This window comes from Lepus europaeus, chromosome 19, assembly GCF_033115175.1.
Source record: "Lepus europaeus isolate LE1 chromosome 19, mLepTim1.pri, whole genome shotgun sequence".
NCBI classification, from domain to species: Eukaryota; Metazoa; Chordata; class Mammalia; order Lagomorpha; family Leporidae; genus Lepus; species Lepus europaeus.
The window spans coordinates 17,178,899-17,204,247 of record NC_084845.1 but is presented as its reverse complement, the minus strand read 5'-3'; the positions used below and the strand labels follow the sequence as shown (position 1 = coordinate 17,204,247).

General features: G+C 54.7%; 1 protein-coding gene across 1 annotated transcript in view; it reads right to left on the bottom strand.

Moving 5' to 3' along the window:
* Positions 1-25,349, bottom strand: part of PEPD (peptidase D) — a 113,820-nt gene that overhangs the window by 53,538 nt on the left and 34,933 nt on the right. The window contains exons 7-9 of the mRNA XM_062176102.1: positions 22,431-22,475; positions 10,013-10,088; positions 8,832-8,878 (exon numbers count right to left, since the gene is read on the bottom strand). Coding sequence (XP_062032086.1) covers positions 8,832-8,878; positions 10,013-10,088; positions 22,431-22,475 — 168 coding nt within the window. The remainder of the gene's footprint in view (positions 1-8,831; positions 8,879-10,012; positions 10,089-22,430; positions 22,476-25,349) is intronic.

The window sequence follows — 25,349 nt, the reverse complement described above, 5'->3', positions numbered from 1 at the left end:
ACCCTGGCCTGCAATGCCAGCATCCCATTTGGGTGCCGGTTCTAGTGCCGGCTGCTCCTCTTCTGGATCTAGCTCTCTGCCATGGCCTGGGAAAGCAGTGGAAGATGGCCCAAGTCCTTGGGCCCCTGCACCCATGTGGGAGACCCAGAAGAAGCTCCTGGCTCCTGGCTTCGGATCAGCGCAACTCCGGGCATTGTGGCCATCCGGGGAGTGAACCAGCAGATGGAAGACCTCTCTCTCTGTCTCTGCCTCTCTCTGTAACTCCGTCTTTCAAATAAATAAATCTTTAAAAAAAAAAAAACTCTGTTGAAAATAAAAACTTTCCAGAACAACATATTACATGGACTCTAAGAGCAACAAAGTCAGAATAAAGCAACCCCATGAGAAAACCTGAAGAGTTAGCAAAGAAATTCTCCTCAGAGACACATCTGGATAGCAAAGGACTTCTTTATACTCTCAGGAACAGCTGGGTGTGATGCTTTCTGCATTGTTCCAGAAAACAGAAAAATGTGGGGAGTCTCCCAAAACACGATCTCAAAAACACTGCCCTCAAAATGTGGCTGAAAGTTTAAAATGTGTATTATATAGCTTTCAACCTCCTATTTTTTAAAAAAATAAATTCATTTATTTATTTAAAGAAAGAGTCACAGAGAGAGGGAGAGAGAAAGAGCAATCTTTCATCTGCTGGTTCACTCCCCAAATCCCTCAAAAGGCAGGGCGGGGCCAGGCTGAAGCCAGGAGCCAGAGACTCCATCCAGGCCTCCGACCAGGGTGTCAGGGACCCAGGCATTTGGGTCAGCATCCGCTGCCACATTAGCAGGGAACTGAATCAGAAGTGCAGAGCGGCTGGGACTCGAACCGAGCACTCCCAGTTAGGATGGGGGTGTCTCAAGAACCAGCTTCACCCGCGGCACAACGCTGCCCCTTATCTCCTATAAAATGGCAGCAAAAGAGTAACAACACAACGAACCTCATTCTGACATTCAGCCGATGTCAATCCTGCTCTGTATACTACACCTATGTTATTCATTCATCAAACCTCCTGACCTTCCCACCCAATGCTGACAGCAATCCTTTCTCCAGAAGAAGAAACTGAGGCAATGTTACCAGTGTGCCCAAGGTCACACAGCTGCGAAGTGGCTGAGCTGGGACCCACTCAAGGACACTACCCCTAGAGCCCACGTGCTGACCACCACGCTGGACTGCCTATTTTCAGCTATGCACCATGGCAAAGCAGCGTGTGTGCTGTGATGCCACACACCTGCACTGCACCGGAAATCCAGGCTTCAAATTCATCCACAGAAAACCCACGGCCCAGGCATGGCTTCCAATACCATTCTTTGACAAAAGGTACCAGAGCTCCCTGGCCAAACGGTTGACGCTAAGGTCGGCACAGGGAACATATAAGACAAGCCTAGAGCAGGGCCAGAAAGTCTGGGAAAGCTCAGAAAAAAAATATGAAGGGGATGTCTCAGAGGGACACAGGGGCCCAGTGAGAGTACCCTCCGTGCCCAAAGCTGCAGTGACTTGGGCAACGAGATAAATAATGCAATACTGGATTATAACCCAAAGTATAAAATAAATACCCGCGAGTCTATACAGCTCAGAGTAAATACGAGTAAATGGCTGGATAAACAATGAGCGCGTCATGAATAATGCATGCAGGCAGGAGCTCCTGCGTGGCTCCCCACCCCTCACGCGTGGGCTGTGTGGCAGGGTAAGGGGGTCCAGCCAGGTGAGCAAGGCCGACACCAGCGGGGCTGGGACGCGCCGACGGCACGGACCTGGGTTTCACCTGATGGAACTTCCCCCTGTGACCCCGGTCTGACCATGAGAAAATGACAACTGAAAGGCACACCTCAACTGAGCTGACCAGGGCTCCTCATGACGTCAGGACCATGGAAAGCAAGGGAAGTCCGAGGGAGTCGCGGGGCTTGGAGAGAGATGGGACATCCCAATGCAATTTAGTCTCCTGCCGGGCACAAGCTGGGGCACCTGGGAGAACTCAGGGACATAGACGATGCTGGCGGCAGCGTTCAGGGCTGTAAGCGACACTCTACTGTGACGTTAACAGTAGGGAAAAGCGGGTACAGTGTGTATGGGAAGTCTCCAGTTTTCCACTTTTCCATGAGCTAAAACTATCTTAAAATAAAAAAGTTAGGAGCCAGCGCTATAGCACAGCAAGTAAAGCCACTGCCTGCAGCGCCAGCATCCCGTATGGGTACTAGTTCTAGTCCTGGCAGCTCTACTTCCAATCCAGCTCTCTGCTGTGGCCTGGGAAAGCAACAGAGGATGGTCCAAGTGCTTGGGAGCCTGCAGTCATGTGGGAGACCCAGAAGAAGCTCCTAGCTCCTGGCTTCAGATCAGCCCAGCTCCAACTGTTGCAGCCATTTTGGGGAATGAACCAGTGGATGGAAGATCTTTCTTTCTCTCTCTCCCCATGCCCCCTGTAACTTTGCCTTTCAAATAAATAAACAAATAAATAAACCTTAAAAAAATAAAAGGTTATTACCTGCTTAACACATACATGCACACACACATGCACACATGTAAGAGGCCAAGGGAGATGCCAAGAAGGCAGCAGATAAAACTGGGCTCCCTTTCCTGATAAAATCTTGTCAGCCAGGAAGAAAACACTACTTCCTCACCCCTACGATAAATAATTATCTGAAATCAACACTGAGCATGGGTTTGGTGGTAACAGACAAGAGACAACTCCATCAAGATGCCCACTGGCACCACCATAATTTTAAGTGACCCTTGAGGGGCCAGGCCACTGGCATTGGGAAAGACAGGGCCTGGGGCCCGCACTGTGGCATAGCAGGCAAAGCTGCCACCAGCATTGCCGGTATCCCATATGGGCGCCGGTTCAAGACCTAGCTATTCCACTTCTGATTCAGCTCTCTGCTATGGCCTGGGAAAGCAGTAGAAGATGGCCCAAGTCCTTGGGCCCCTGCACCCATGTGGGAAACCTGGAGGAAGCATCTGGCTCCTGGCTTCCGATTGGCATAGCTTCGCTTTTGCAGTCATCTGGGGAGTGAACCAGCAGATGGAAGACCTCTCTCTCTCTCTCTCTGCCTCTACTTCTGCCTCTCTGTAATTCTGCCTTTCAAATAAATAAATAAATCTTTTAAAAAACGAACAAACAAAACAGGGCCCATTTCGGCTGGTGTTGGCCCTCAAAGCTTTGATGGGCCTGCATTGACCAGACTGTGTTTGCAGGAAGTCCTTCCTAAATCAGCTCCTCTCAGAGGCAAAATAAGCACTCCATGAGTAAGCCATAGAGTCCCACAGGGGGCCCCTTCCCTGATGTCAGGTGGTATCAGCAGAGCTGGGCAGGTGGGCACATGGGACCTGCCCTGCCAGTACGGGGTGGCCCAGGAGGAGGTAAACTCTGCTCCAAGAGGGTGTGGCTGGCTTGGCTGCGGGCCATGCTGTCTTCCTGGGAGTAACCCAAGAGATGGCAGAGGCCTGTGCCCATCAGCCAGGGCAGTGCTGGCAGGAACCCACAGCAGCCAACAGGGCCGAGGAGGAGCCCGCACACCAGGCTGCTCTCAGCTGGCTGTCCTTTGTGAACAGGCTGGGTCACCACTCTCGTCCCTCACCATGGCCGGTGGCTGGAGGCTGCATCTGCTAGGCAGGGTGAGGCAGCGCCCTGGAGAATGGACCAGGCCCATGATAGGATGGGAGGGGATCACAACTGTGCCCCAGACCGGAGCACTCTCCAGGGCTGTTGCTAACATCCAGTCTTGCCCAGGCTGGGACTGGACTGGGTCAGACCCTTGCCCAGGGAACTGGAAACCAGGCATCTCCAGAACCTCACGGAAGGAAGGAAACACGGACTTCCTGGTGATCTCATCACCATCGAGACTTGGGCGTGACCTGAGAGGGCTCCCGACGCTGGCCAGAGACAGGCAAGGCCGCACACGCCAGCAGGGACAGTCCAGCGCCAGCCTCAGGGCACCAGTCAGAGGCGGCTCCTGGCCCTGGGAGTCGGAATGCAGCCCCCGCACCCCTGGTGGAGAAGCCGGGTCTGTGGGAAGGGGGCGCCGCCAAGAGCAGGGGACATGCGCAGGGGTCCGCCGAGCCCGCCCCTGCTCATGGTGTGACCCGTGCTCTGAGGCTCAGCAGCAGTGTGGGGCTGTCCGCGGACTCTACCCCGATCATCATCACTGTAGCAGAAGTCGCCAGTCCAGAAAAGCAGAAAAAGAGAAAGACAGAGGCCTGCTTAACGAGACCAGCCAGGGCTGGACAGCCTGCTCCCAGGGCAATGCCCTGACCCAGCACCCCCGGCTGGATGGAGTACATGGGCATGGTGGCGTGTGTGTGCAGTGTGGGCATGTGTGTGGTGGGCAGGTGTGCATATGTGCAGTGGGTATGATGCATGTAACAGGGGGATGTGTGGTGTGAGTGATGGGTGCCATGTCCGGTGTGTAGGGGCGTGTGGTATGTACTGGTATGTGGTACATGTGTGGTGTACGGTGTGTAGAGGTGTGCGTATATGGTATATAGGGGTGTGGGTGTGAGTGTGTGGTGTGTAGGGGTGTGTGCATGTGTGGTATGTGTGTGATCCTCAAGCTGTGTCTTGCTAACCCTACCCCAAATCTGGACCCAGCGAAGATAGAAGAGGTCCAGCCAGGGGAGGACAATACCACCCGTCCCTCCCATACCTCCAGTTACTTTTTATACATTTATTTTATTTATTTGAAAGGAAGAGTGAGAGAAAGGGAAAGAGAGAGAGAGAGAATCTTCCATCCGCTGGTTCACTCCCTAAATGACTGCAATGGTCAGGATGGGCCAGGCTGTAGTCAGGAACCTCAAACTCCATCTGGGTCTCTCACATAGGTGCAGGGGCCCAAACACTTGGGCCAACTTCCACTGCTTCCCTGAATACATTAGTAGGGAGCTGGATTGGATTGGAAGTGGAGCAGCTGGGACTTGAACCTGGCATCCCAGGTGGCGGCTTCACCAGCTGCACCGGCCCCACAGAACCTCTGCCTTTCAAATGATTCCCATGACCCCCAGAGAAGCTGTCATCAAAGGGCTCAAAATGCCCCCACCCACAGCCAGGAGAAAAAGAGGCTGCAATTCCAATTCAGGTCGCAGGCTGTCAAAAACATCAAGTTATTAATCTCCTTGTGGCAAATGTGAACCGGGCCCTGCTTACACAGCCAATTGGGCATGCTCTAAATTAGTGTTCGCAGGTAATTGATTCGGCTGCCAGCCCGTGCCAGCCTGCTACAGGCTGGCTACACCACTCGCGTTAAATAATATGAGGCGGTAAAACAGCCTGCCTGCTCGGGCCTGCAGTGGGCCGCTGCCTGGGCCCCATTTACCCCTACATCAATGTCTCCTTGCTTTAACACAATCTACTACACCTCAGCGGCGGAAGACGATTTTCACTTCCTCTGAAACCTTGCCCACGGGCACAGCATGGAGGAAGGAGTGAAGCAGTGCCTTCGTAAAGGCCATCCACTTGCTTCCTTTTTTTAAACATTGCCCTCAAGATGTTATGACAAATCCTTGATAACAAAACAAAAAGATGAGGCTTGGCACTGGAGCTCCTGGCCAGCAGCTCTCCCGGCTTCCAGCCTTGACACACAGGACATCCTACCCTCCTCGCGTGGGGTCCCTGTGGGAAGCTGGGGCTGGCCCGGCTCCCGGGACAAGGGCCAGCAGGTTTCAGGGTCGCTGGACGGGCCTGGCGCAATTGCTCACCTTCAGCCCTGGGAGTCAGTGGTCCGCGTGGCACTCTGGCTGCCCCGACCTGGCCGGGCAGCCAGCCAGGGATTCACAGGGCCTTGCCTCCAGAGCCGCCAACCAGGGCTCTGGCAGATTCTTATCCCCAGCGTGGAGAAGTCCTCAGTGGTGCAGGGGAGGCAGGAAAACAGCCCAGGAAATTTCTTCTCCCATCCATGCACCCAACGGCCCCAGGCAGAGTTCCCAGCACCAAGACACTATGCAGATAGCGAGACATGGCCTTCTAGGCAACAAGACAGGCCACAAAGCAACCCTGGCAGTGACAAGGAATCCTGTGCAAGGCAGAGAGAACAGTCAGCCGGCCTCATGGCTGCAGGTGCCCCCAGGGGCTGCGGGACGCCCTGAGACGAGATGACACGCCTGGTCAACCGTCTTCCCACCACCTTCAGGGGGTGACACCCCTAACCCTGTCCGTCCTCCTGGAACAGATTCCATCTCTCTTTTGTCATCTCTGCGACCACTTTTCTACTGAGCAGTCCACAGCCCCATACCCATCTATCCCTGCCCTAAGCTCTCAGATACCCAAACGTCACAAGGCTTCCCACTGGCCTGAGACGCAGGCATTGCCTCTCCTTGTGAGCAGCCACAGACAGGTGCAGCACACAGCAGGTGCACAACGGTGAACACACCTGTCCTGTCCTGCTGAATCCACACCATACGGCACCCTCCCCAGGGCTGCTCCTGGCCATGAGCTTCCTAGCACTTGGCTGAGGTCTCCAGCTTCAGCCCACCTGGTGCACGGAGGAGGCAGTAATGGGGCCTGTCTAGGGTTGGTGGTACAGGTAGAAGGCTGAACAGTCTGTAGACCAAGGGAAGCTCTCCCCAGAGCTGAGCCTGGCAAGACACTCCTCCAAACATCAGCCAGATGCAACACGGACACTTTGCTGGGAGCCCAGCTCCAACAAAACAGTTCTAATATGATAGCTTCCCAGCAATATGGACCAGATGTTGGTAACATTACAGAATCACAGCTGTTCTTCAGAAAGGACTTCCGGCTCCGGGACCCCTAGGATAATAAGATCCAAGGATATCCAAGTCCCTTCTATAATATTTGCATAAAACCTGTGTATAATCTCCTGTACACTTTAACTCATCTCTAGATTGCTTGCAATACCCAACACAAAGTGAACGTTGTGCAAACAGATGTCACACCGTATCGTGTAGGGAATGATGACAAGAGAAAAAGTCTGTCCGTGTGTGGTACAGACATGACTTTTTTAATTGGAATATTTCCAATCCATGGTGGGTTGAATCTGTGGGAGTCAGATCCACAGATATGGAGGGCTGGGGGTACCATAAACCTGGTAAATTTGATGTGGTGACCACGGGAAGGAAAAAAAAAAAAAAAACCTTCATCAACTGAGACACCTATCAAAGTGTTTACTGGTGAAATGACATGCTGTCTGAGGTTGTTTTAAAGTATTCCAGCAAAACAAAAGAACAAAATTAAACCAAAACTCTGATGGGGACTTCAGGGTTCATTATACTATTCTACTCCACCTGAAATTTCCCAGTGAAAGAAAGTGGGGGAGGAACCCTTCCATTACCAGGGGAGGGGGCTGAGAGCTGGGGGAAGCATCCCAGGCCCTGCACAGCTCCATGCCCTGTACCCGCTACAGCAGGGTCGCCCTCCAGGCTCCAGGCTCTAGGCTCCAGGCCCTGGGCCGCCAGGTGTGGGTGGCTCAGGCCCCTCTCAGGTGCAGGCTGCCAGCCTGCAGTGGACAGTAGGGCTCCACGCCGGAATAAGCTCCTCCTGCTCCAATTTCTTGGTTATTTTTATTTGAGGCATCCGCCATGGGTCACCATGAGTCAACAGTTTCTAGGGCAGTGCCAATCTGAGGGCCCCACTGCCCACCCCACATCCTGGCGGTGGCCCCACAGTGCTTGTCCCACTTCACACCCTCAGGGTGTGGAGGGCAGGGGGGAGGGACGCTGGGCATCCCAGACCACAGGCGCTGTTCTGCTGCAGGGTGCACAGCTCAGCACCCACTCCCCTGCACCCTGGACCCATGGGATGGAGGCGGGTGTCTGGTGGCCCTTGCTCCATGCCCTGCCTGGGATGACACAGCAGCAGGTAGGGCTGTTTCAACCTCTGACCCCCAGGCTGACGACGGCACCAGCACAGAGGTTCACTCCTGACTCCTTTCAGGGTTGGATTTGGAAAAACACAGCCATCCCCGAGCCATAGCAACAGGGAAAGATTGTCCTCACTGCCCATTGCAGATCCCACCTGCCCCATGGCCCTGTAGCCCACGCTGACAATGTGGACAGGCCAGAGGGGCTGGGGGAGTGACAGGCAATCAGTTTCCCCTATCTGCATTCCCAGAGCTGGGGCTTAGCCCAGGGCAGGCCCTGAGTACAGTAGAGGGTGAACTTGGACCCTGCGGCAGCAGCCAAGCTCTTCCAAGGCCAGGTAGCAAAGGCAAGTCCAAGGTGAGGTACGGAGAACAGCAGCCTCTTTTTGAGGTTCCCTGCCCAGGATTGCCTACAGCACGGCCACTACCAGGAGACCCTGGATGAGGGGTTGGAAGGGAGCCACTGTGTAGGCTGGGTCTGACCCCAGGGCTCCCTGGCCCCCTGGCAGCAGTGTGCCAAGGCTGAGCAGTCCCAGGAAGCACCCCAGGCGCGCAGCTCCCCACAGGCCTAATGGGAGCTGAAGGCCAGCGGAGCCCTCACAGCACTTTATGAGCCACTTAAGCATCCCTGACCCAGCGGTCCAAGCACAGCAGCCATAATGGCGCTGTTTACACATAAAAATGGCAAGCTGCTTTACTGGCAGCGTCCACACTCACAATAGCCGCTCTTTGGTCAAGTTTCCTGCAAACTGCAGAAACGAAGTCCAAGAGTGGAACGATGGGGCACTAGACCACGCTGAAAAGTAACCAGCCACCATCACTGTCCAACACTCAGCCAGGGCCCCGGCGGCGGCCACCGGCAGAATCAGCCCCGCCCACCCGCCGTCCCGAAGTCCACTTGTCACCCCCACGCGATCTGTACCATCGTTACTCGCTCAGGGAAGGGAAATCACTGCTTTTTGCATTTTAATCTTTACCCAGAGAGACACAGCTTACCTCTCCATCTCATATTCCTTCATTCCCACTTTCACGGCCTTCATTACCTAGAGGATGGATATTAAGCAAAGACATTTGTGTTAAGCAGATAAGTAACATGGCCTTATAAATAATGCAGGGCTTCTTCAAACGAACCCCTTTCTTCACAAAAAGGAAAGAAGAGAAGGAGCGAGCGGCACACACAGGGATGCGAGGATGTGACAAATTGGAACTTTATAAGGCTCCCAGAGCCATTCCGCTTTATTGAAACCGCCACGGAGCACTTGCATTTGGAAGCAGACAAACGCTGAGTGCCGGGCTATGGTGCAGTGGCGGCATGCGGGCCGAGGACAGCAAAGATTTAACTATGCTGTGTGCAGTGAATACTTAATCCCAGGAAAGCCATGATAACTAACACTAAGTGTTTTCCTTTGCTTCCCGTCCATAAAACAGAGAAAATTGGGGCAGGCATTCAGATCAGCAGCTAAGACACAGGTTAAGACGCCTGCAACCCACCCAGGAGAACCTGGGCTGGAGACCCAGCTCCTGACTCCAGCTTCCGGCTAATGCCGACCCCGGGAGGCAGCAGTGATGGCTCAGGTATGTGGGCTCCCGCCTGCTCAAACTGGATTGTGTCCCTGACTCCCAGCTTTGGCCACGGCCCAGTCCTGGCCACTGCGAGGCATTCGGGAAGTAAAGCAGCAGATGGGAGCCCCTCCCTCTCCAACTGCCCTGGACAGGAGATTATGCTGCCCACCGGTCACCCTGCCTGTGACTGGCCCATGGTGGGCACTGTGCCCTCCCAGCCACCCTGGCTGTCTCTCAAGACACACACACGGCCTCTCTGGGTCCTGTTCTTCGAGTCCCGTGGCTAAGTTTAGAAGACGACCAGTGGAGATGCTCTCAGGGAACGTCGGCAGTAGTAAGTGTGCTTGGACCACAGTTAATGACAAGACTCTAAACCCAACTGCGAGCTGCCACACGCCAGGAAGCAGGCAGGATGCTACGCTGCAGGACTCCCTGACTGGTGTCCACTACTCCCACGTGGGGTGGGGACTGGGCAGGGCCTCAGCGTCCACCAGCGAATACCAAAGACAGCCATCACCACGCAAACTCCCTCCCTCTCAAGCAGCCCTTGGGGACTCCCTGCCGGTGCACACGCATCAGTGCCGCCCACCCAACCAAGCGGGCAGCCAGCTTACCTCCCGGTGGGCCTCACTCGAGATCCTGTTGGTGTAGCGCAGGACCTCCAGCTCCATGTCGGTCTTAAACACTCGGCTGCAGAGAGGAGAGAGATAAAGTGACAAGTCAGTGCAGACCCCTCCAGGGAGTGCTCGGGGCCCAGCATACCCCGCACAGCCCAGGCAGGGCACTGTCTGAGCCTGCCAATGGCTGCACAGGCCAGGAGGAGGGCACCCAAGTCTCAGGCATCCAGAGGAAAGCCCTGGGCGCAGGAGCTCAGCAGCTGCCCATCTCGCCCTAAGACCAGCCCTGGCTGGCAGGTCGGGAAGCTGCTGCAGGTGGCAGAAGCAGCCCGGCCATGGGAGCCACACACCTCCTGCGTCCCCGAGCCTCTGCTCCCTCATCCACAAAAGGGGAATCAAATCCACGTGGCCAGCGTGCTGCACCTTCATCTGAAGTGTCCCCTCTCAGGACCCCACCCTGCCCTGTCCACTAAAGAGACTTCTTGACCCCCTCCCACTCCCACCCTGACTCATGGGACAGCCTGGGAGGCCCCTGCCTGAGATGGGGCAGGAAGCAGTCAGGTGCACAGGCCTAGGTGTGGCAGGAGTTGGTCTACAGAGAAGCCGAGACCAAGGGCCGACAAGAGGAGCCTGACCCGGAACAAACACACGTACAAATCCGGAAGGCAGGATGACCTGCGTCATCACAGGGCTGACGAGAGGGGTGGAGCAGCAAGGAAAGAGAGTGCAGGTGTATGTGGGATGGGGGAAGCAGGGCCAGGACCCCCTTGAGATGTCAGGTGGGGTGGAGACTGGGGCGGGGCCTCGCTTGCCCTGTGCCCCCAGGGAATGGAAGAGTCATCACCCTGTGCCTCCAGCAGCCGGCCTCCAGGGGGTGCCCAGCGTCCTCACAACAAGCTCAGTCTTGCGCTCAGTCTCATCCCCAGGCCAGACTCACACTGTGGAGCGAACTCAGTGCTATTCTTCCTCTGCCCATTTCAGATGACCAGCTCCAGGCTTAGGGCATTTAGATGGCACCGTGCAGAGGCGCCAAGGGCAGGCCTCAGGGACAGACCCTGGGCTCCGGTCTCAGCCCCACCCCTTCTCAGCTGTGTGGCTGGGATCCTTACTTGGTGCCTTGGGTTCCTCACCTGTAAACTGGAGACAGTACCAGTATTTTCTGCATCGGGATTTTTGTGAGAACCGAGACTTGGCATCTCAGAGCGCCGAGGGCAGCTCCTGGCACATGGCCAGTGCTACACAAGGGTCTGTTCTGGAAACAGAGTCGAACACAGAGCCCACTGAAGCCAGATGGCTCTCAGCCGTCCCTCGTAGGCTCCCTGCTTCCCACCGCCCATGGACACCACAATCCACAGATGCTCTTGTACCTCAAATGAAATGGCACAGGGGCAGCGTTGTGGCCAGTGGGTTAAGTTGCCGCCTGCAATGCTGGCACCCCGTGTTGGGGCACAGGTTTGAGTGCTAGCTGCTCTGACTTCCGATCCAGCTCCCTGCTAACACACCTGGGGAGGAAGTGGAAGATGGCCTAAGTGCTTGGGCCCCTGCCACCCACAGGGGAGACCTGGATGGAGTTCTGGGCTCCTGGCTCAGACTTAGATGTTGTGGCCAACTGGAGAGTGAATAAAATAAACTGGCATAGTATTTGCATATCACCTACGTAGATTCTCCTGCACGCTTTAAGCCATCGCCGGATTATTTACAGTTCCTGACAGAATACAAATGCCATGTAAATAGTTGTTATATTGTATGGTTCAGGGAACAGCGGGTCCACCTTCCAAGTAGATGCAACCCTCTTAGGTCTAAGCACATCCTACACCAAGGAGGCCCGAGGTAGACCCTCAGCCAATGAGTCCTAGAGAGTGACTTAGGTTCTGTGATGGCTAGGAGACCCTCGGCAGGGCACACCCACCGAACAGCACTTCATCCACATGGATTCACGGCAGGGCTGTGCACATGGCAAATTCCAGTGGTGCTCTTTGGAACTTTCTGGAATTGCTACTATTTTCCCCCTGCTGTTGGCTGCATCAACACGTATAGAACCTATGAACATAGAGGACTGAATATATTTCCAAATATTTACATCAGGCCCACAAAGCTAGACAGACAAATCTCAGGAAACACACACGGCCTCCCTTCTCCTCCAACTGCCATTTACTGGCGCCTGTTCTGCGCAGGTCCTGTACGTGGCAGTGGATGCTGGCTGCACTGCCCAAACAGCCGCCTGCAGGACTAAAGCCCTTGTCCCACCTGCTGCTGGAAGTGCGGGCAACCAGCCAGTCTTCTGGGCAACTGCACTCCCTACGGCCACACTCCTGTACTGGCCTCCAAGACCTGACGGAAGGAACAAAGATCCAGCTCCCCTGCATCAACTGGGGATGTCCCTGGGGCCAGTCCAGCTCTAGAGCTCCCGCTAGGATCAGCTGAGCTGCCCTCGAGACTGCATCAGAGCCCAAGCCTGCTCCCTCACTCCAGCCCATGCACTGACCCCAAGAGAATGCTTCGGGATATATCCCGCCCACTTATCTCTGAGGCTGAGCTTCCCAGGGGACCCGATCTGGAAAGAGAATTGCCATACCTATTTAACAGATGAGAAAACTAGCTAAGGTAACGTCAAAGGTTGCATGGCTGCTCAGCCACAGACTCCTTTTCTTTGCATTCCATGTGAATATAAAAATACATACTGAGGCAACCTATGAATCAAAAGAAAAGAAAAACAGTCCTTAATGGAGAAAGTCCTTAAGGATGTACCCCAGGCAGAGAGAGAGAGTGCGCGCGCACAAATCAAAGAGAGGATGAGATGATATAATGGGGATACTTTCTAAAAAGTGGAGTTGGTCCAAAAGTATAATCAAACTAAAGTTCAGGGGCTGGTGTTGTGGTACAGCAGGTACAGCTATTGCCTGTAACACCTGCAGCCCATGTCAGAGTGCCAGTTTGAGTCCCAGATGCTCTGTTTCCAATCCAGCTTCCTGTTAGCACACCTGGGAAGGCTACAGATGATGGCCCAAGTACAACTACCATCTTCCACAGCTCTGGCCATTGTGGCCACCTGAGGAGTGAACCAATGGATCGGAGATCTCTCCCTCTCTATAATTCTGCTTTTCAAATAAATAAATAAATCTTTAAAAAAAAACAACAAAAAACAGAAAAGAAGATAGAATGTGGGGATAGAAGAAGAATGGGCTAAGCGCCACCCAAAGGAACAAAGACATGTACAAATGCAGAAGGCAGGATGAGCTGCGTGGTAACTGGCTCAGGCTTTTCAGTGAGTCAGCAATGAGGGGGAAGTCCAGTATCACACGCAGCTAAGACTGGGGAGCCATACTGGACACATCAAGGATGCTTTAAGCACTGGGGATATTTCTGCTACTGTGTATTTTCTAACTTCCAACAATGCACATGTGTTGTCTTTGTTTTAGTGAGTTTTTTTTTTTCAATTAAAAACAAAAAGAATACCACACTTCAAGCAGAGAATAAACTAAAATATGGATTTATTTTTTACAACTGATGGTTATTCTTTAAAAAAAAATCTATAGGCTCTTGGTGCTAGGAGCTTCCCTTGGAGGAAGCCCCTGAAACTGTGACACCAAACCCCAAAAAGAAGCGACTGCCACCAGGTTACCTCTCTTAGCTCTGCAGAGACCATGGTTCCAGCTACAGAAACAGAAACCTTTTTTTTTTTTTTAAAGATTTATTTATTTGAAAGGCAGAGTTATAGAGAGGCAGAGAGAGAGAGAGAGAGAGAGAGAGATAGTGTGTGTGAGAGAGGGAGAAGTCTTCCACCCACTGTTTACTCCCCAAATGGCTGCAATGGCCGGAACTGCTGGGTTGATCTGAAGCCAGGAGCTTCTTCCAGGTCTCCCACACAGGTGCAGGCCCCAAGGACTTGGGCCATTTTCTATTGCTTTCCCAGGCCATAGTAGAGAGCTAGATCAGAAGTGGAACAGCTGGGATTCAAACCATATGGGATGCTGGTAATGTAGGCACGGCTTTACCTGCTATACCACAGTGCTGCCTGCCACCCCCCCCCCCCAACCTTTTAGAATTAAGTTGGGGCCAATATTTTGGTGCAGGGTGGGGAAGCTGCTACCTGTGACACCGGCATCCCATATGAGTACCAGTTCTAGTCCTGGCTGCTCCACTTCTGATCCATCTCCCTGCTGATGCACCCGGGAAAGCAGTGAAAAATGGCCCCTGCCACCCATGTGGGAGACCCGGATGGAGTTCCTGGCTCCTGGCTTCAGCCTGGCTCAGTCACTGCTGCTGCAGCCATTTGGGAAGCAAACCAGCGGATGGACGATCTCCCTCTCTCTATCTCTTCATGTCTAACTCTGCCTTTCAGATAAATAAATATTTTTTAAAAATTAAATTAACCCCCTCAAATATGTCAGATTTACTGACCACATAAACATGGTAGAAATGTTAGGAATCCTGACAAGGAAGCAGTGAGGAAAGTTCAGAGGTGAAGGCAGTAGGAGGGATGAGCTGTGGAAGGGCGGTGGCTGTGCCTGCCTCGAAGCCTCAGTTTACCCATGGGAAAGTAAGACAGTGCAGAACGCTGACTGAGCAAGCAGGTAAAGCGGGATCCAGTGTATGAAGAACCGGAAACAGGCGGTGGGGCTGGGAAGCGTGGGCGGGAGGGCGTGTGACTCTGACCTGGCTCCCGGGAGCATTCTGTCCCAGGGGACTGTTTGAACCGCGCGCACCGGTTGCTTCAAAAGCCTTCATGAGGCGCTGGTGCCCATAACGGCAAATACCCTCTCGTTCACGTCACGTGCACCAGACACCGGGCAGAGTGGAGTGAAGTGGACGTGTCCCTCGTTGTGAGACTCAGGAAAGAGACACAGAGGCAAGGTGGCAGGACGGCTGCCCCAGGAGGGGGTGCCGGGAGGGGTACCGGCTCAAGTGGGTACGGGAGCCTGTAACACTGAGACCTGGAGAGCAAGGCGGAGTAGCCCCAGCTGACCCCTGAACACGAGGTGCCCACTCTGCAGAGGGAGGCCCTCAGGGATTCCCCCCAAGGGCCATCCCTCCTCCCTTTACTAAGGGCGGGGCCCACCTTCACCAAGCTCCTACCCGCCCACTTTCCCTCTGCAAAGGGAACACCCACAAGCACCCTGGTGGCAGACCAGCTGCCACCTCTCAGCCCCGGGGGGTATGGCTCATCCTCCCACTGTCTGTCCTTGGCCAGGCAGGCAAGGATGCAGGCCTTCAGAGACCGTCAGAGGCAGCGGGCCCTCAGGGACTTCACGGGTCTCCATGACGCCACACAGCTGGGACCGCCAGCTATCTGTCACCATTGCTGCCCAGCACCGAACGCTGGTTCCTGTTCCCTGGAGGGTGAGGGTCTGAGCCACGGCAGGGCTCAAATGTGCACCTCAGGCTCCTGAGGTCCAAACCCCTCTGCAGGAGCAAGTAGCAGCCACCTGGGCCTCATCCCCACTGCCACCCTCCAAGACCAGTCGGCCTCTCTAGACTCAAAGGCTGTGCCAACCTGAGTGACAGCACAGGTGGAATCAGGCTGCTGCGTCCAGACCCAGGCCTCTGACCTGACGCCACACACACTTTCTCCTCGGCAGGTGTCTCCCTCCGCCTGGGACCCCAGCCCATGGCCTCGGTCACCATTCTTCCCACTGGTTAGACTCCCTGTGCCCACCCACGCATGGGGCTCAGGCCTCGGCAGCTCTGGGGTTGCACCAGGCAGAGAGATGGCCCTGTGAGCTCCATGTCACCTGCCTGCTCTCACTCCTGACCCCGGGCCCGGGAGCATGCAGGAGAGCTCCTCCCCACTTGCTCCACCTTCCTGAGATTCCCAGCCCCACCCTCAGGGGCCCCCTCCTTCCTTCACACAGGACTGTGCCATGTGGGCCTCGCTGTGCCTCCCCCAAGATTCCCAAGCCTTCCCCTCCCCCACCTTACAAGGGAAGTGACGGATGCTCCCCTCCACATCCACACACACACACACACACACACTCCTTCCTCCCACCCCCTCTTACTAGCAGCTCCAGGACCACGGCCACTGACAGTGACGCTGGCTCTCGTCAAGGAAGCGAGAGCTCCTTCCCCAGCCCTGCCCCCCTCCCCCCGCCGGCGGCTGTACCTCCTGAGGGGAGGCCACGATGGTCTGGCTGGGGCGGCCGGGAGGGTGCAGGGCAGCAGCCTTTGTGATTTAGCGCAGCCTCTGTGCCGCCACCTCCGCTCTGCTCTCAGCCCTCTCCACTCCCCGGCCTCCGGTCACCTCCTGGCAGACACGGGCTCACCAGGCACACCCTCGGCGTCTCCGCCTTGCCTTCTGCACCTGCTCCCAGACACCTGCGTGTGGCCCAGGCTTCTCGCTGGGCCTTCCCCTGCGAGTCCCCCAGCGCCTGGGGCCCAGGGTAAGAGAACTCCCATCTCTCTCCACAGCGCTCTGAGGACAGGGATCCGGGCATCACCCAAGATACCTCCTTCTCCTCTGTCCATTGCCTTCCACGTCCCACCTGTGGTCTGGGGCTGCCACGCAACCTCCTCTGCCTCTCAGACCAGACTCATCCCTCTCCAGCCTGGCCCAGCCCCCAGCCCCAGCCCCAGCCCTGCCTGCTCTCCCACGGTTGCTCCGTCACTCACAGCTCTAGGAAACACCAAGCAGGTATCCCCTTGCCAGGGCCTTTTAGTGGCCTCCAGGTGTCCTTGGGAGGAAGATAAAACTGCCCCCAGACTCCCGGCCCCCCTGCCTCTGCCCCCGCCCCTGTCCCTCCGCAGCCTGGAAACTGCTCCCGCCCTATCACCTCAGCATGCAGCCTCCAGTTCCCATGGGGAACACACCTCTCGCCAGCCCCCAGCCCCCACTAAACCCCTTCTCTGTGAACCCTCACATAGCTGTCCCACTTGCAATTTAAGTCCCTTCTACAAGAGAAAGTGGCATTGGGCCCCCCACCATCCAGGGACTGCGTCTGGCAAGCCAATACACCCTGGGCATTGCCACAGAGCTGGAAGACATCTCATGTCCAACAGCACCGCCAATAGCCACATTTCAGCAGCAAAAGCAGACTCCTCCCGCCCAGCCCGGCCCAGCTACCAGGTCGGCAAGGGATGCTGCTCAGCCTGTGGTGCTGGCGAGGTGGGGGAGTGGCCTTCCCAGGCCTCCACAGAACAGAGCAGTGCTGCTCCCACAGTGGAAGAGGCAGCCCAGCACTCGGGCCCCCAGGGGCCCCCACTCACAGGCACCCTGCTCTGCTGACTCCCAGCAGCCTGAGCACGCTCCCTGAGATGAGCGAGAAGAGGCTGTCACAGGCCCAGGGAGAGAGGAGCCCTGGACCCCAGCCACATTCCCTCTGATGACATTTCCAATCATCATTTTCACCCATGGAGGCCCAGGGACCTACCCCTTTTCTGATTTTACTTTGGGGAAGGTGATGAACTGGGCTTCTAGCTGATTAACCCAGGATGGATTTTTTTTTTTTTTTAAGTCATATTAAAAAAAAGAGAGAGAGAGAACCAGGGCAAATTACCCCACCAAGGCAGTGGCTGGCTGGGCTTTACCCTGGCCCAGTTGAATCCAAGCTTAAGTAGACGTCTGCTGAGCATCCATTTAGCCAACAATCCATCAGATGCTCTGGGCCTGAAGTCTTGCCTGGGCAGCAGGTGGAGAAGGACGCGCCCTCGCCTGGCCTGGTATCTCCAAGACACAAGCACCAGTCTCTGCTCCTGAGATCACCGCAGAAAACAAGACTTTCCAGCACCCTGCACGGCTTCTCCCCGTCTCGGGAGGAACTCGCCACACCCAATCAGACGAGGCCGTCTCTCCTCCGGCTTCTGTGGACGCTGGGCCCCTGCAGTGAGGGAGGCTCACGCTCAGCTAGAGGCTGTGTGGGGAGACTGCTGGACAGGCCGGACAGTGCCACAAGAGGACAAAGCCGCCTCCTCCAGGAAGCAACAGGGGCGGTGGCTCAGGACTGGACCGGAGGGGGCAGAAGGCAACTCAGCTCTTTGGCCAGAATAAGGATGCACCTGCCGTGAGCCAGGAGAACATGGGCACAGCCCGGCCTCACGCAGAGACCCCAGGCTCGGGGCCGGACCCGTGAGCATCGCCACACCAGGGGTGGCTACTCCGACAGAAAGGCGGCAACACGAGTGTGGGGAGGTTGAGGCAGCCTAGGCTTCCACCCCACTCAGGCCAGAGTCCCCTGCCACTGGCTGCAAACGACAAAAGCTAGCTGGGCACAGAGTTATGAGTGCAATCTTGTTGTTTTCCACTTAAATATTCATGGGTCACAAAACTGCCTCTGGACATTAAACCCAGGATGAAGATATCAATTAGCTGAAGTCTGAACGCTCTGTTGATTAACACAACAGCCGGGCAGAATGAAGGGTTTCCAAAGTCAGCGTCTACACCCTAAAGCGCCATTGCACAGAACACAACTCACAGGAGGGGCCGAGGATCCTCCCCCACTGGGAGACGGCTGGGCCCAGGAGTGGGGAGTTCAATATCACAGGGACCCCGGGACCCAGTGATAAAATCCCAGAACGACAAGAAAGACAGAAGCAACGTGCAGGTTAGGATCACACACGCGCAGGAGGTTCCATCACCAAGTCCTCTCAAAGGCCCAGAGCCACGAGGCAAACCGACAGCTTAGGCCAGCCGAGAGCTGAGTGTCCACCTCCACGCCCACACCAGGGCCTGGCCGGGCCCTTCCCTCTGCATCTGATGAGCCCGCATCCCAGCTCCTGCCCTCTGGTGCAGAGGAACTCAAGTTCCCGCTGCCCACGTGGCTTTCTCGTGAACACCAGGTGAAATGCCAACTCCTTAGGAGACAGAGAGGTGGCAACCCCACCAGAACACTCTGCACGGACACACGGAGAACCCCGATCGCCATGCACACGCCTGCTCCAGTTTGGGCCGTGCTGCCCAGGACCCAGGCTCCCCGCTTCTGCCCCTAAGCCATCCATGCTTCCTGTCTCCTGTGCACACAGAAGGCAGGGGAGCAGAAATAGACACGTTACCCGCGGCCTGGTTAATGCATGCGTAATTAACAGTTCTATAACCGGCGGATGGCTCAGTTTGACACAGTCTCACTTAAAACCCAGAGAGGCGCGTGCAGTTGCCGACACACTTGCTCTTCCGTGATGCTTCCAGAGGTACTTAGCCGGAACCCAAGGCACCGAGCTATTAGACGGTATGAAAGCATCGCCTTTTATTCCCTACTCTACCTTCGGATCAATTTAATCATCTGCCAAACAGGAAAGTAGAGCCGCAGCCTAAATGATGGAAGTCAGACGCCTGCTCTTATTAAGTTTCAACTTTTGAGCTTCACATTCACACGGCGATACCCGGCGCAAGAGAAGAAACGATCGGTTATGATCTCGTGTTTGCGGGGAAGAGCATGATTATAGAGGAATTTACAGGAAATCAAAAAGGCGCTGCTTGAGAGAATGGAAAACAATAAAACAGTCACACAAAGGAAATGAATGACGCCCAAACAAAAATCAGAAAGCAAAGCTGCCCGCGCCGGCGGAGTCTGCTCGCTGCCTCCTGGTCGGAAGCACACGTCCTCCGCCGAGCCGCCAGCCGGGAGCTGGGTGTGCGTGTGCCGAGGAAGCTGCACACCCCTTGCTCCCCACCCCGGCCTCAGCGCGACACCCAGGCTGGGGACTCCGAGCTCCAGGGTGCCTCCTTCAAGGGCACTGCCCAGGTCGTAAGCTCCCTGTGCCTCAGTCTCCTTGTCTGTAGCATGGGGCTAACTACAGCACCTAGCTAACAGAACACAAACGAAGCACCTCCTTAAACAAGGGGACACGTGTCAAGGGCTCAGCAGCAGGCAGCCGGCAGTACCACTAGGCTGGGTTGGCACTCAACTCCGCCCTCATCGCACCCTTGAGCTGTCTGCCCATTCTGCAGAAGGAAACCGAGCCCATCGGTCTGCTTCCCACTGCGGTGACAGATACCCAAAGCTGGCCAATGTAGGGTCACTTAGTGACCCAATTTGGAGCTCCAAGGGCAGAGTGTGGCCCTGAAGAGGGCCTTCCAGCACAGGGTCTCACAACAGTGGGAGCCCGTGTGCAAGAGCGAGACGTCACCTGGAGCACAGGAAGCCAGCGCCAGGCTGGTTCCTAACAACGCTCTCGCGAGAACTAAGCAGGATCCCACGAGAACTCCACCAATTCCTTCCAAGGACAGTGTCCCCATGACTAATGACTTCCCACCGGACCCAGTACCTCCCAGCACCACCACAGAGGACCGAGCCTCCAACACAGGAACCCTCAGGGAGCAAATTCAAACCACACCCGAAACTACTGCGCAGAGGCTGGGCACGCCTTCCCGTCCACACCGGAGCGGACGTATCTGCGTCTCCATCTCCATCGTCAGGAGGAAGCAGCTGAGGCTCAGGAAAGCTCAGTGACTTCCGAGGGGAGCCGGGCTGCGGCCAGAATCCCCACGGGCCTCACACCTGGTGTCCGCTACTCCCAGCAGCAACTTCCCTCCATGAGGCCCCGGGGAGAGAGGGCGGTGAAAGTGCTCAGGGCCCAAACACCCAACCCTGGGCTGGAATTTAACGTCCTGAAAAAGCCCACCCACCCTGTACAGGAGGGACCTGCCACCACAGATCTACCCTGGGCACCTCCTTCCACCACCTGGGGAGGGCGCCAGTCATGACTGCCACCGATCCTCCGCTGGAATCTCAGGCTATTAAAACACACTGCGGAGGCAGTGAGGACGAGGTGACATTTCCACAGTAGTCCTACTGCCATCAAATGCCAGATAAGTCCTTTCTCTGCTCGCTTTAATAAAGCCGGCAGGTGTCCTGATGAACACAGAACCTGCCTTGGCACCTCGGAAATGTCACTGGGATTCAAGTGCACTTTCCCAAAGTGACGATCTAATGGCTTCCCTCTCAGGAGAGGCCGGGGCTCACAACTCAGCCGGGGTCTCCAAAACACCCAGACCACAAGAGGCCCTGACGGGAAGTCACGTGTGAGGCAGCCCGGGTGCACGCGGGCCATTCTGCACATCTGGGATTTTCTGTCCTGCTGACTGGGGGAGAGGGGGTGCAGTAGGGGCCAGCGTTTGCTTTAGCAAAACAAGAAGAGGCAGTCATGAATGTGAAGTCAAAACAGGGCTGGGTGCTGGGCCAGGGCTGGGTTGACAATCTTCAGATCTCCACCTCTGGCCCAGTCCTCTTGCCCACAGGCACCTGCCTCAAATTCCACACACACCCCCCACCCCAACAAGCCCCGGATCCGCCAGGTCGTCTGCCCCTCCCAGTCATCTCCCCAACACCCAGCAGCTCAGGACAAAAACCCAGACGGTTCCTCCCGGCTTCTCTCCTGACTGCAGCTTTACCTCTCAAACCCGTCACACCGCAGCCCCTGCCTCGGCCACCTGGACCCCGCCGCAGTCTCCCAAACAGCAACCCGCTCCCACACTCGCCCTACAGCTGAGTCTCCAGTCTGAGGCCAGAATGAGTTTTGAAAATGCAAACTTGATCTTTACCTTTCTCTTGCTTACACCTTTCAAGGGTTTCCTGCTAAAGGGAGACCCAGTTCTCTCAGGGCAAACACTGGGCTGGCCAAGCCACGCCCGCCCCTGACCGCACTCAGACTCCGCGTCCCTGGCTCCGCAGCGGCCCGGCAAGGCCACCTTTTCCTTGTCTCCAGGGAGGGGTGGTTTCTCAGACTGGACGACCCTTTGCCTTTTCCCCACCCCTGCCTTTGATCAATTCCTGCTCATCCTTTGGTCACAGTGTTCCTAAGCTCTGAGACTGGGGGAGTTGCCATCTGCCCAGCCAGATGGGGACACCCGACCAGGTGGATTTAGGGTCAGGCGGGAGAAGTCTGCACATCTCCCAGTGCGGTGGCAAGGGGCCTTGCCTCTCTTCTACATCCACAGGAAGTACAGCTGGAAAACAAGGAGCAACTTGATGGCTTGGGAAGAAAACCGGCACCACATCGCAGCTGGAAGCCACATCCAGGGCACACAGAGGCCACAGCCAGCCTGTTAGGCTGACCCTGTGGCTACCGAGCAGAAGCCGGCTCAACAAGGGAAAAAGGGAGGTAACAACAACAACAACAACAACAACAAAAGCAAGTACAGCAGGATGCCACACCTGTCGGGACACCCGCAAGACCGCTTTTCTGGCCAGGGGACCAGGTGGGATGTTTACTTTTACCCTTGCCATTATCCACCTTCTATCTGATTAAAAAGATTCAAGAAAATCGCAAGAGAACTTCAACTGATATTTGAGTAACTCATGCTCTTTGGGGGAAAAAAACCAACCAACAACAAAAATCAAACAAAAGAGAAGAGGCTGAGGGGAAAAGTCTTGTGGATGGTTCTCCTGGGGCATGCTAGGATGCGCTGGGCGGGAATAGTAGGGAGTCCCTCCCCGCCATGAGCTGAGCACCATGAACAGCCCGGGTGGCCACAAGCTATACTCACCACTCAACGATCTCTGGGTGAAGAATGGTGTTGTTGACATTGAACCTGTAGATAGAGAATAAGACATCAGTTCGCCGGCTGATCCCACCTTGGTAAGAAACACCTCACTCAAACATACACAGCAGAACCACGGGAGGGCCCCAAGCATTCACCCCCAACTCCCTGACATGCAGAAGGTGCTGCTCGCCTCCCACAGGAGACCCGGCAGCCCAGGTACAGAAGCCGGCTGTGTAGCAGGCAAGGTCCTCTGGCCGCAACAAGGGGAGAAAGGAGGTAACATAACAAAACCAAGTACACCAGGATGCCACACCTGTCGAGACACCTGCATGACTACGTGTCTGGCCAGGGGAAGCCAGCAGCACAGGTGCAGCCAGCTGGACAGCAAACTGCTGGGCTGCAGCATCAGTCCCTCTGTCAGGTATACCAATGTATGTATAATAGGAGTACCAAAGAGACAGGAGAGAGAGAAAGGGGCAGAACGTTGCCAATTTGATGAAAATCATTAATCTACGTATACATAAAGATCAATCAACTCCAAGCAGGAGACAGAGTCTCTTGAAAAGCAGAAAAAGAAAGACAACTCATCACATGCCAAGGAGCCTCGGTAAGATTAACAGCTGACTTCTCATCAGAAATGGAGACCAGCATGCAATGGGAGGACACAGTCAGACTGAAAGTAAGAAATAAAGTCGACCACGAATTCTACATGAAGTATAGCCATGCTTCAGAAATGAAAGAGAAGAGAACTAAAACGCTGTGGATAAGTAGAATCTGAGAGAATTCACTGTTAGCACCCCTACACTCAGGAATGCTACAGGGACTCCTTCAGACTGAGAGGAAGGGCTCTGCGAACCAATCTGCACCCCCTGAAGGGAAGGGGCGCTAGTAAAGGCAATCACACAAGAAAACACAAAGACAGCGCATGGGCTCAGGTCTCAGCTCTGCTTCTGATTCGGCTTCCTGTAAATGAGCCTCCTGGGAGGCAGCAGGTGATGGCTCAAGTACTTGAGTTCCTACCGCCCATGTGAGAGACCCAGGATTGAGTTTCTGGCTCCTGATTTCAGCCTGGCCCAACCCTGGCTGTTGCAGGCATCTGGGGAGTGAACCAGTAGAAGGAAGATAGCTCTCTCTTTCAAATAAATCAATAAATCTTTGTCTTTCAAATAAATAAAAATTTTAAAATAAATATTTATGGCCTTGGATTAGGCAATGATTTCTTAGCTACGACACCTAAAGCACAAGCAATGAAAGAAAAATATGTAAACCAGATTTCATCAAAATTAAAGATTCAGGCTGGTGGTGTGGTATAGAAGGTCAGGCCTCTGCCTTCAGTGCCTGCATCCCATATGGGCACCGGTTCGAGTCCCAGCTGCTCCACTTTGATCCAGCTCCCCGCTAATGCACCTGGGAAAGCAGCAGGGAACGGCCTAGATGCTTGGGCCTCTGCACCCATGTGGGAGACCTGGAAGAAGCTCCTGGCTCCTGGCTGCAGCCTGGCCCAGCTCAGGCCATTTGGGGAGTGAACCAGCAGATGGAAAGTCTCTCTCTTTCCCTCTCTCTCTGTAACTCTGCCTTTCAAGTAAAAAAAAAATAAATAAAATAAAGACTTTTCTTTATCAGCAACAGTATCAAGAAGGTAAAAAGGCAACTCACACATGGAGAAAATTTTTGCAAGTCATGGAAATATAGTACCTGAAATACGTAACTCTAATAACTGAAGAATAAAAAGGCTATAACCCAATTAGGAAATGGGCAAATGATCTGGCTAGAAACTTCTCCAAAGAAGATAATCACTAGCCAAACAGCACAGGGAAAGATGCTCAACATCAGACTTCAGCAGAAAAACCACAATGAGAAATTACTTCACAGCCACTTGGATAGTTGTAATAAAACAGGCAGATAATAACAAGTATTGGGGATGATATAGAGGAATTAGACCTGCAGGTAATGTGTACAGATGCAACTGTTTTGAGAATAGTTTAGCAGTTCTTCAAAAAGGTTAAAGAGTTACCACATGACCCAGGGATTCCACTCCTAGGTATGTACCCAAGAGAACTGAAAGCAACTGTTCACACAAAGACATCTACATTAATGTTTGTAGCAGCAACATTTGTAACAGCCAAAAGGAGGAAGCAACTCAAATGTAAATCAACTGATGAAGGGCCCACTAAAATGAGGTATATAGCCATAGAAAAGAATATTTCAGGGCCGGCGCCGCGGCTCAATAGGCTAATCCTCCGCCTTGCGGCGCCGGCACACCAGGTTCTAGTCCCGGTCAGGGCACCGATCCTGTCCCGGTTGCCCCTCTTCCAGGCCAGCTCTCTGCTGTGGCCAGGGAGTGCAGTGGAGGATGGCCCAAGTGCTTGGGCCCTGCACCCCATGGGAGACCAGGATAAGCACCTGGCTCCTTCCATTGGATCAGCGCGGTGCGCCAGCCGCAGCGCGCCTACTGCGGCGGCCATTGGAGGGTGAACCAACGGCAAAAAGGAAGACCTTTCTCTCTGTCTCTCTCTCTCACTGTCCACTCTGCCTGTCAAAAAAAAAAGAAAATATTTCAGCCATAAAAAAATGAGCCAAGCACTGATTCATGCTATAACATGGATGAACTCTAAAAACATGCTAAGGGGGTGGGCATTGAGACCCAGCAGGTTAAGCCATTAATGGGGATGCCAGTGTCCCATTTCAAGTCCCAGCTTCTCTGCTTCCAGTCCAGCTTCCTAGTAATGTGACTGGGAGGGCAGCAGATGATGGCCCAAGCACTTAGATTCTTGACACCCATGGGAGAGACCCAGATAGAGTTCTTGGCTTCTGGCTTTGGCCTGGTCCAGCCCCAGCTGTTACAGCCATTTCAGGAGTGAATCAACAGATGGAAGATCTCTCTCTCTGTCTCTTCCTCTCTCTGTCACCCTACTTTCAAAT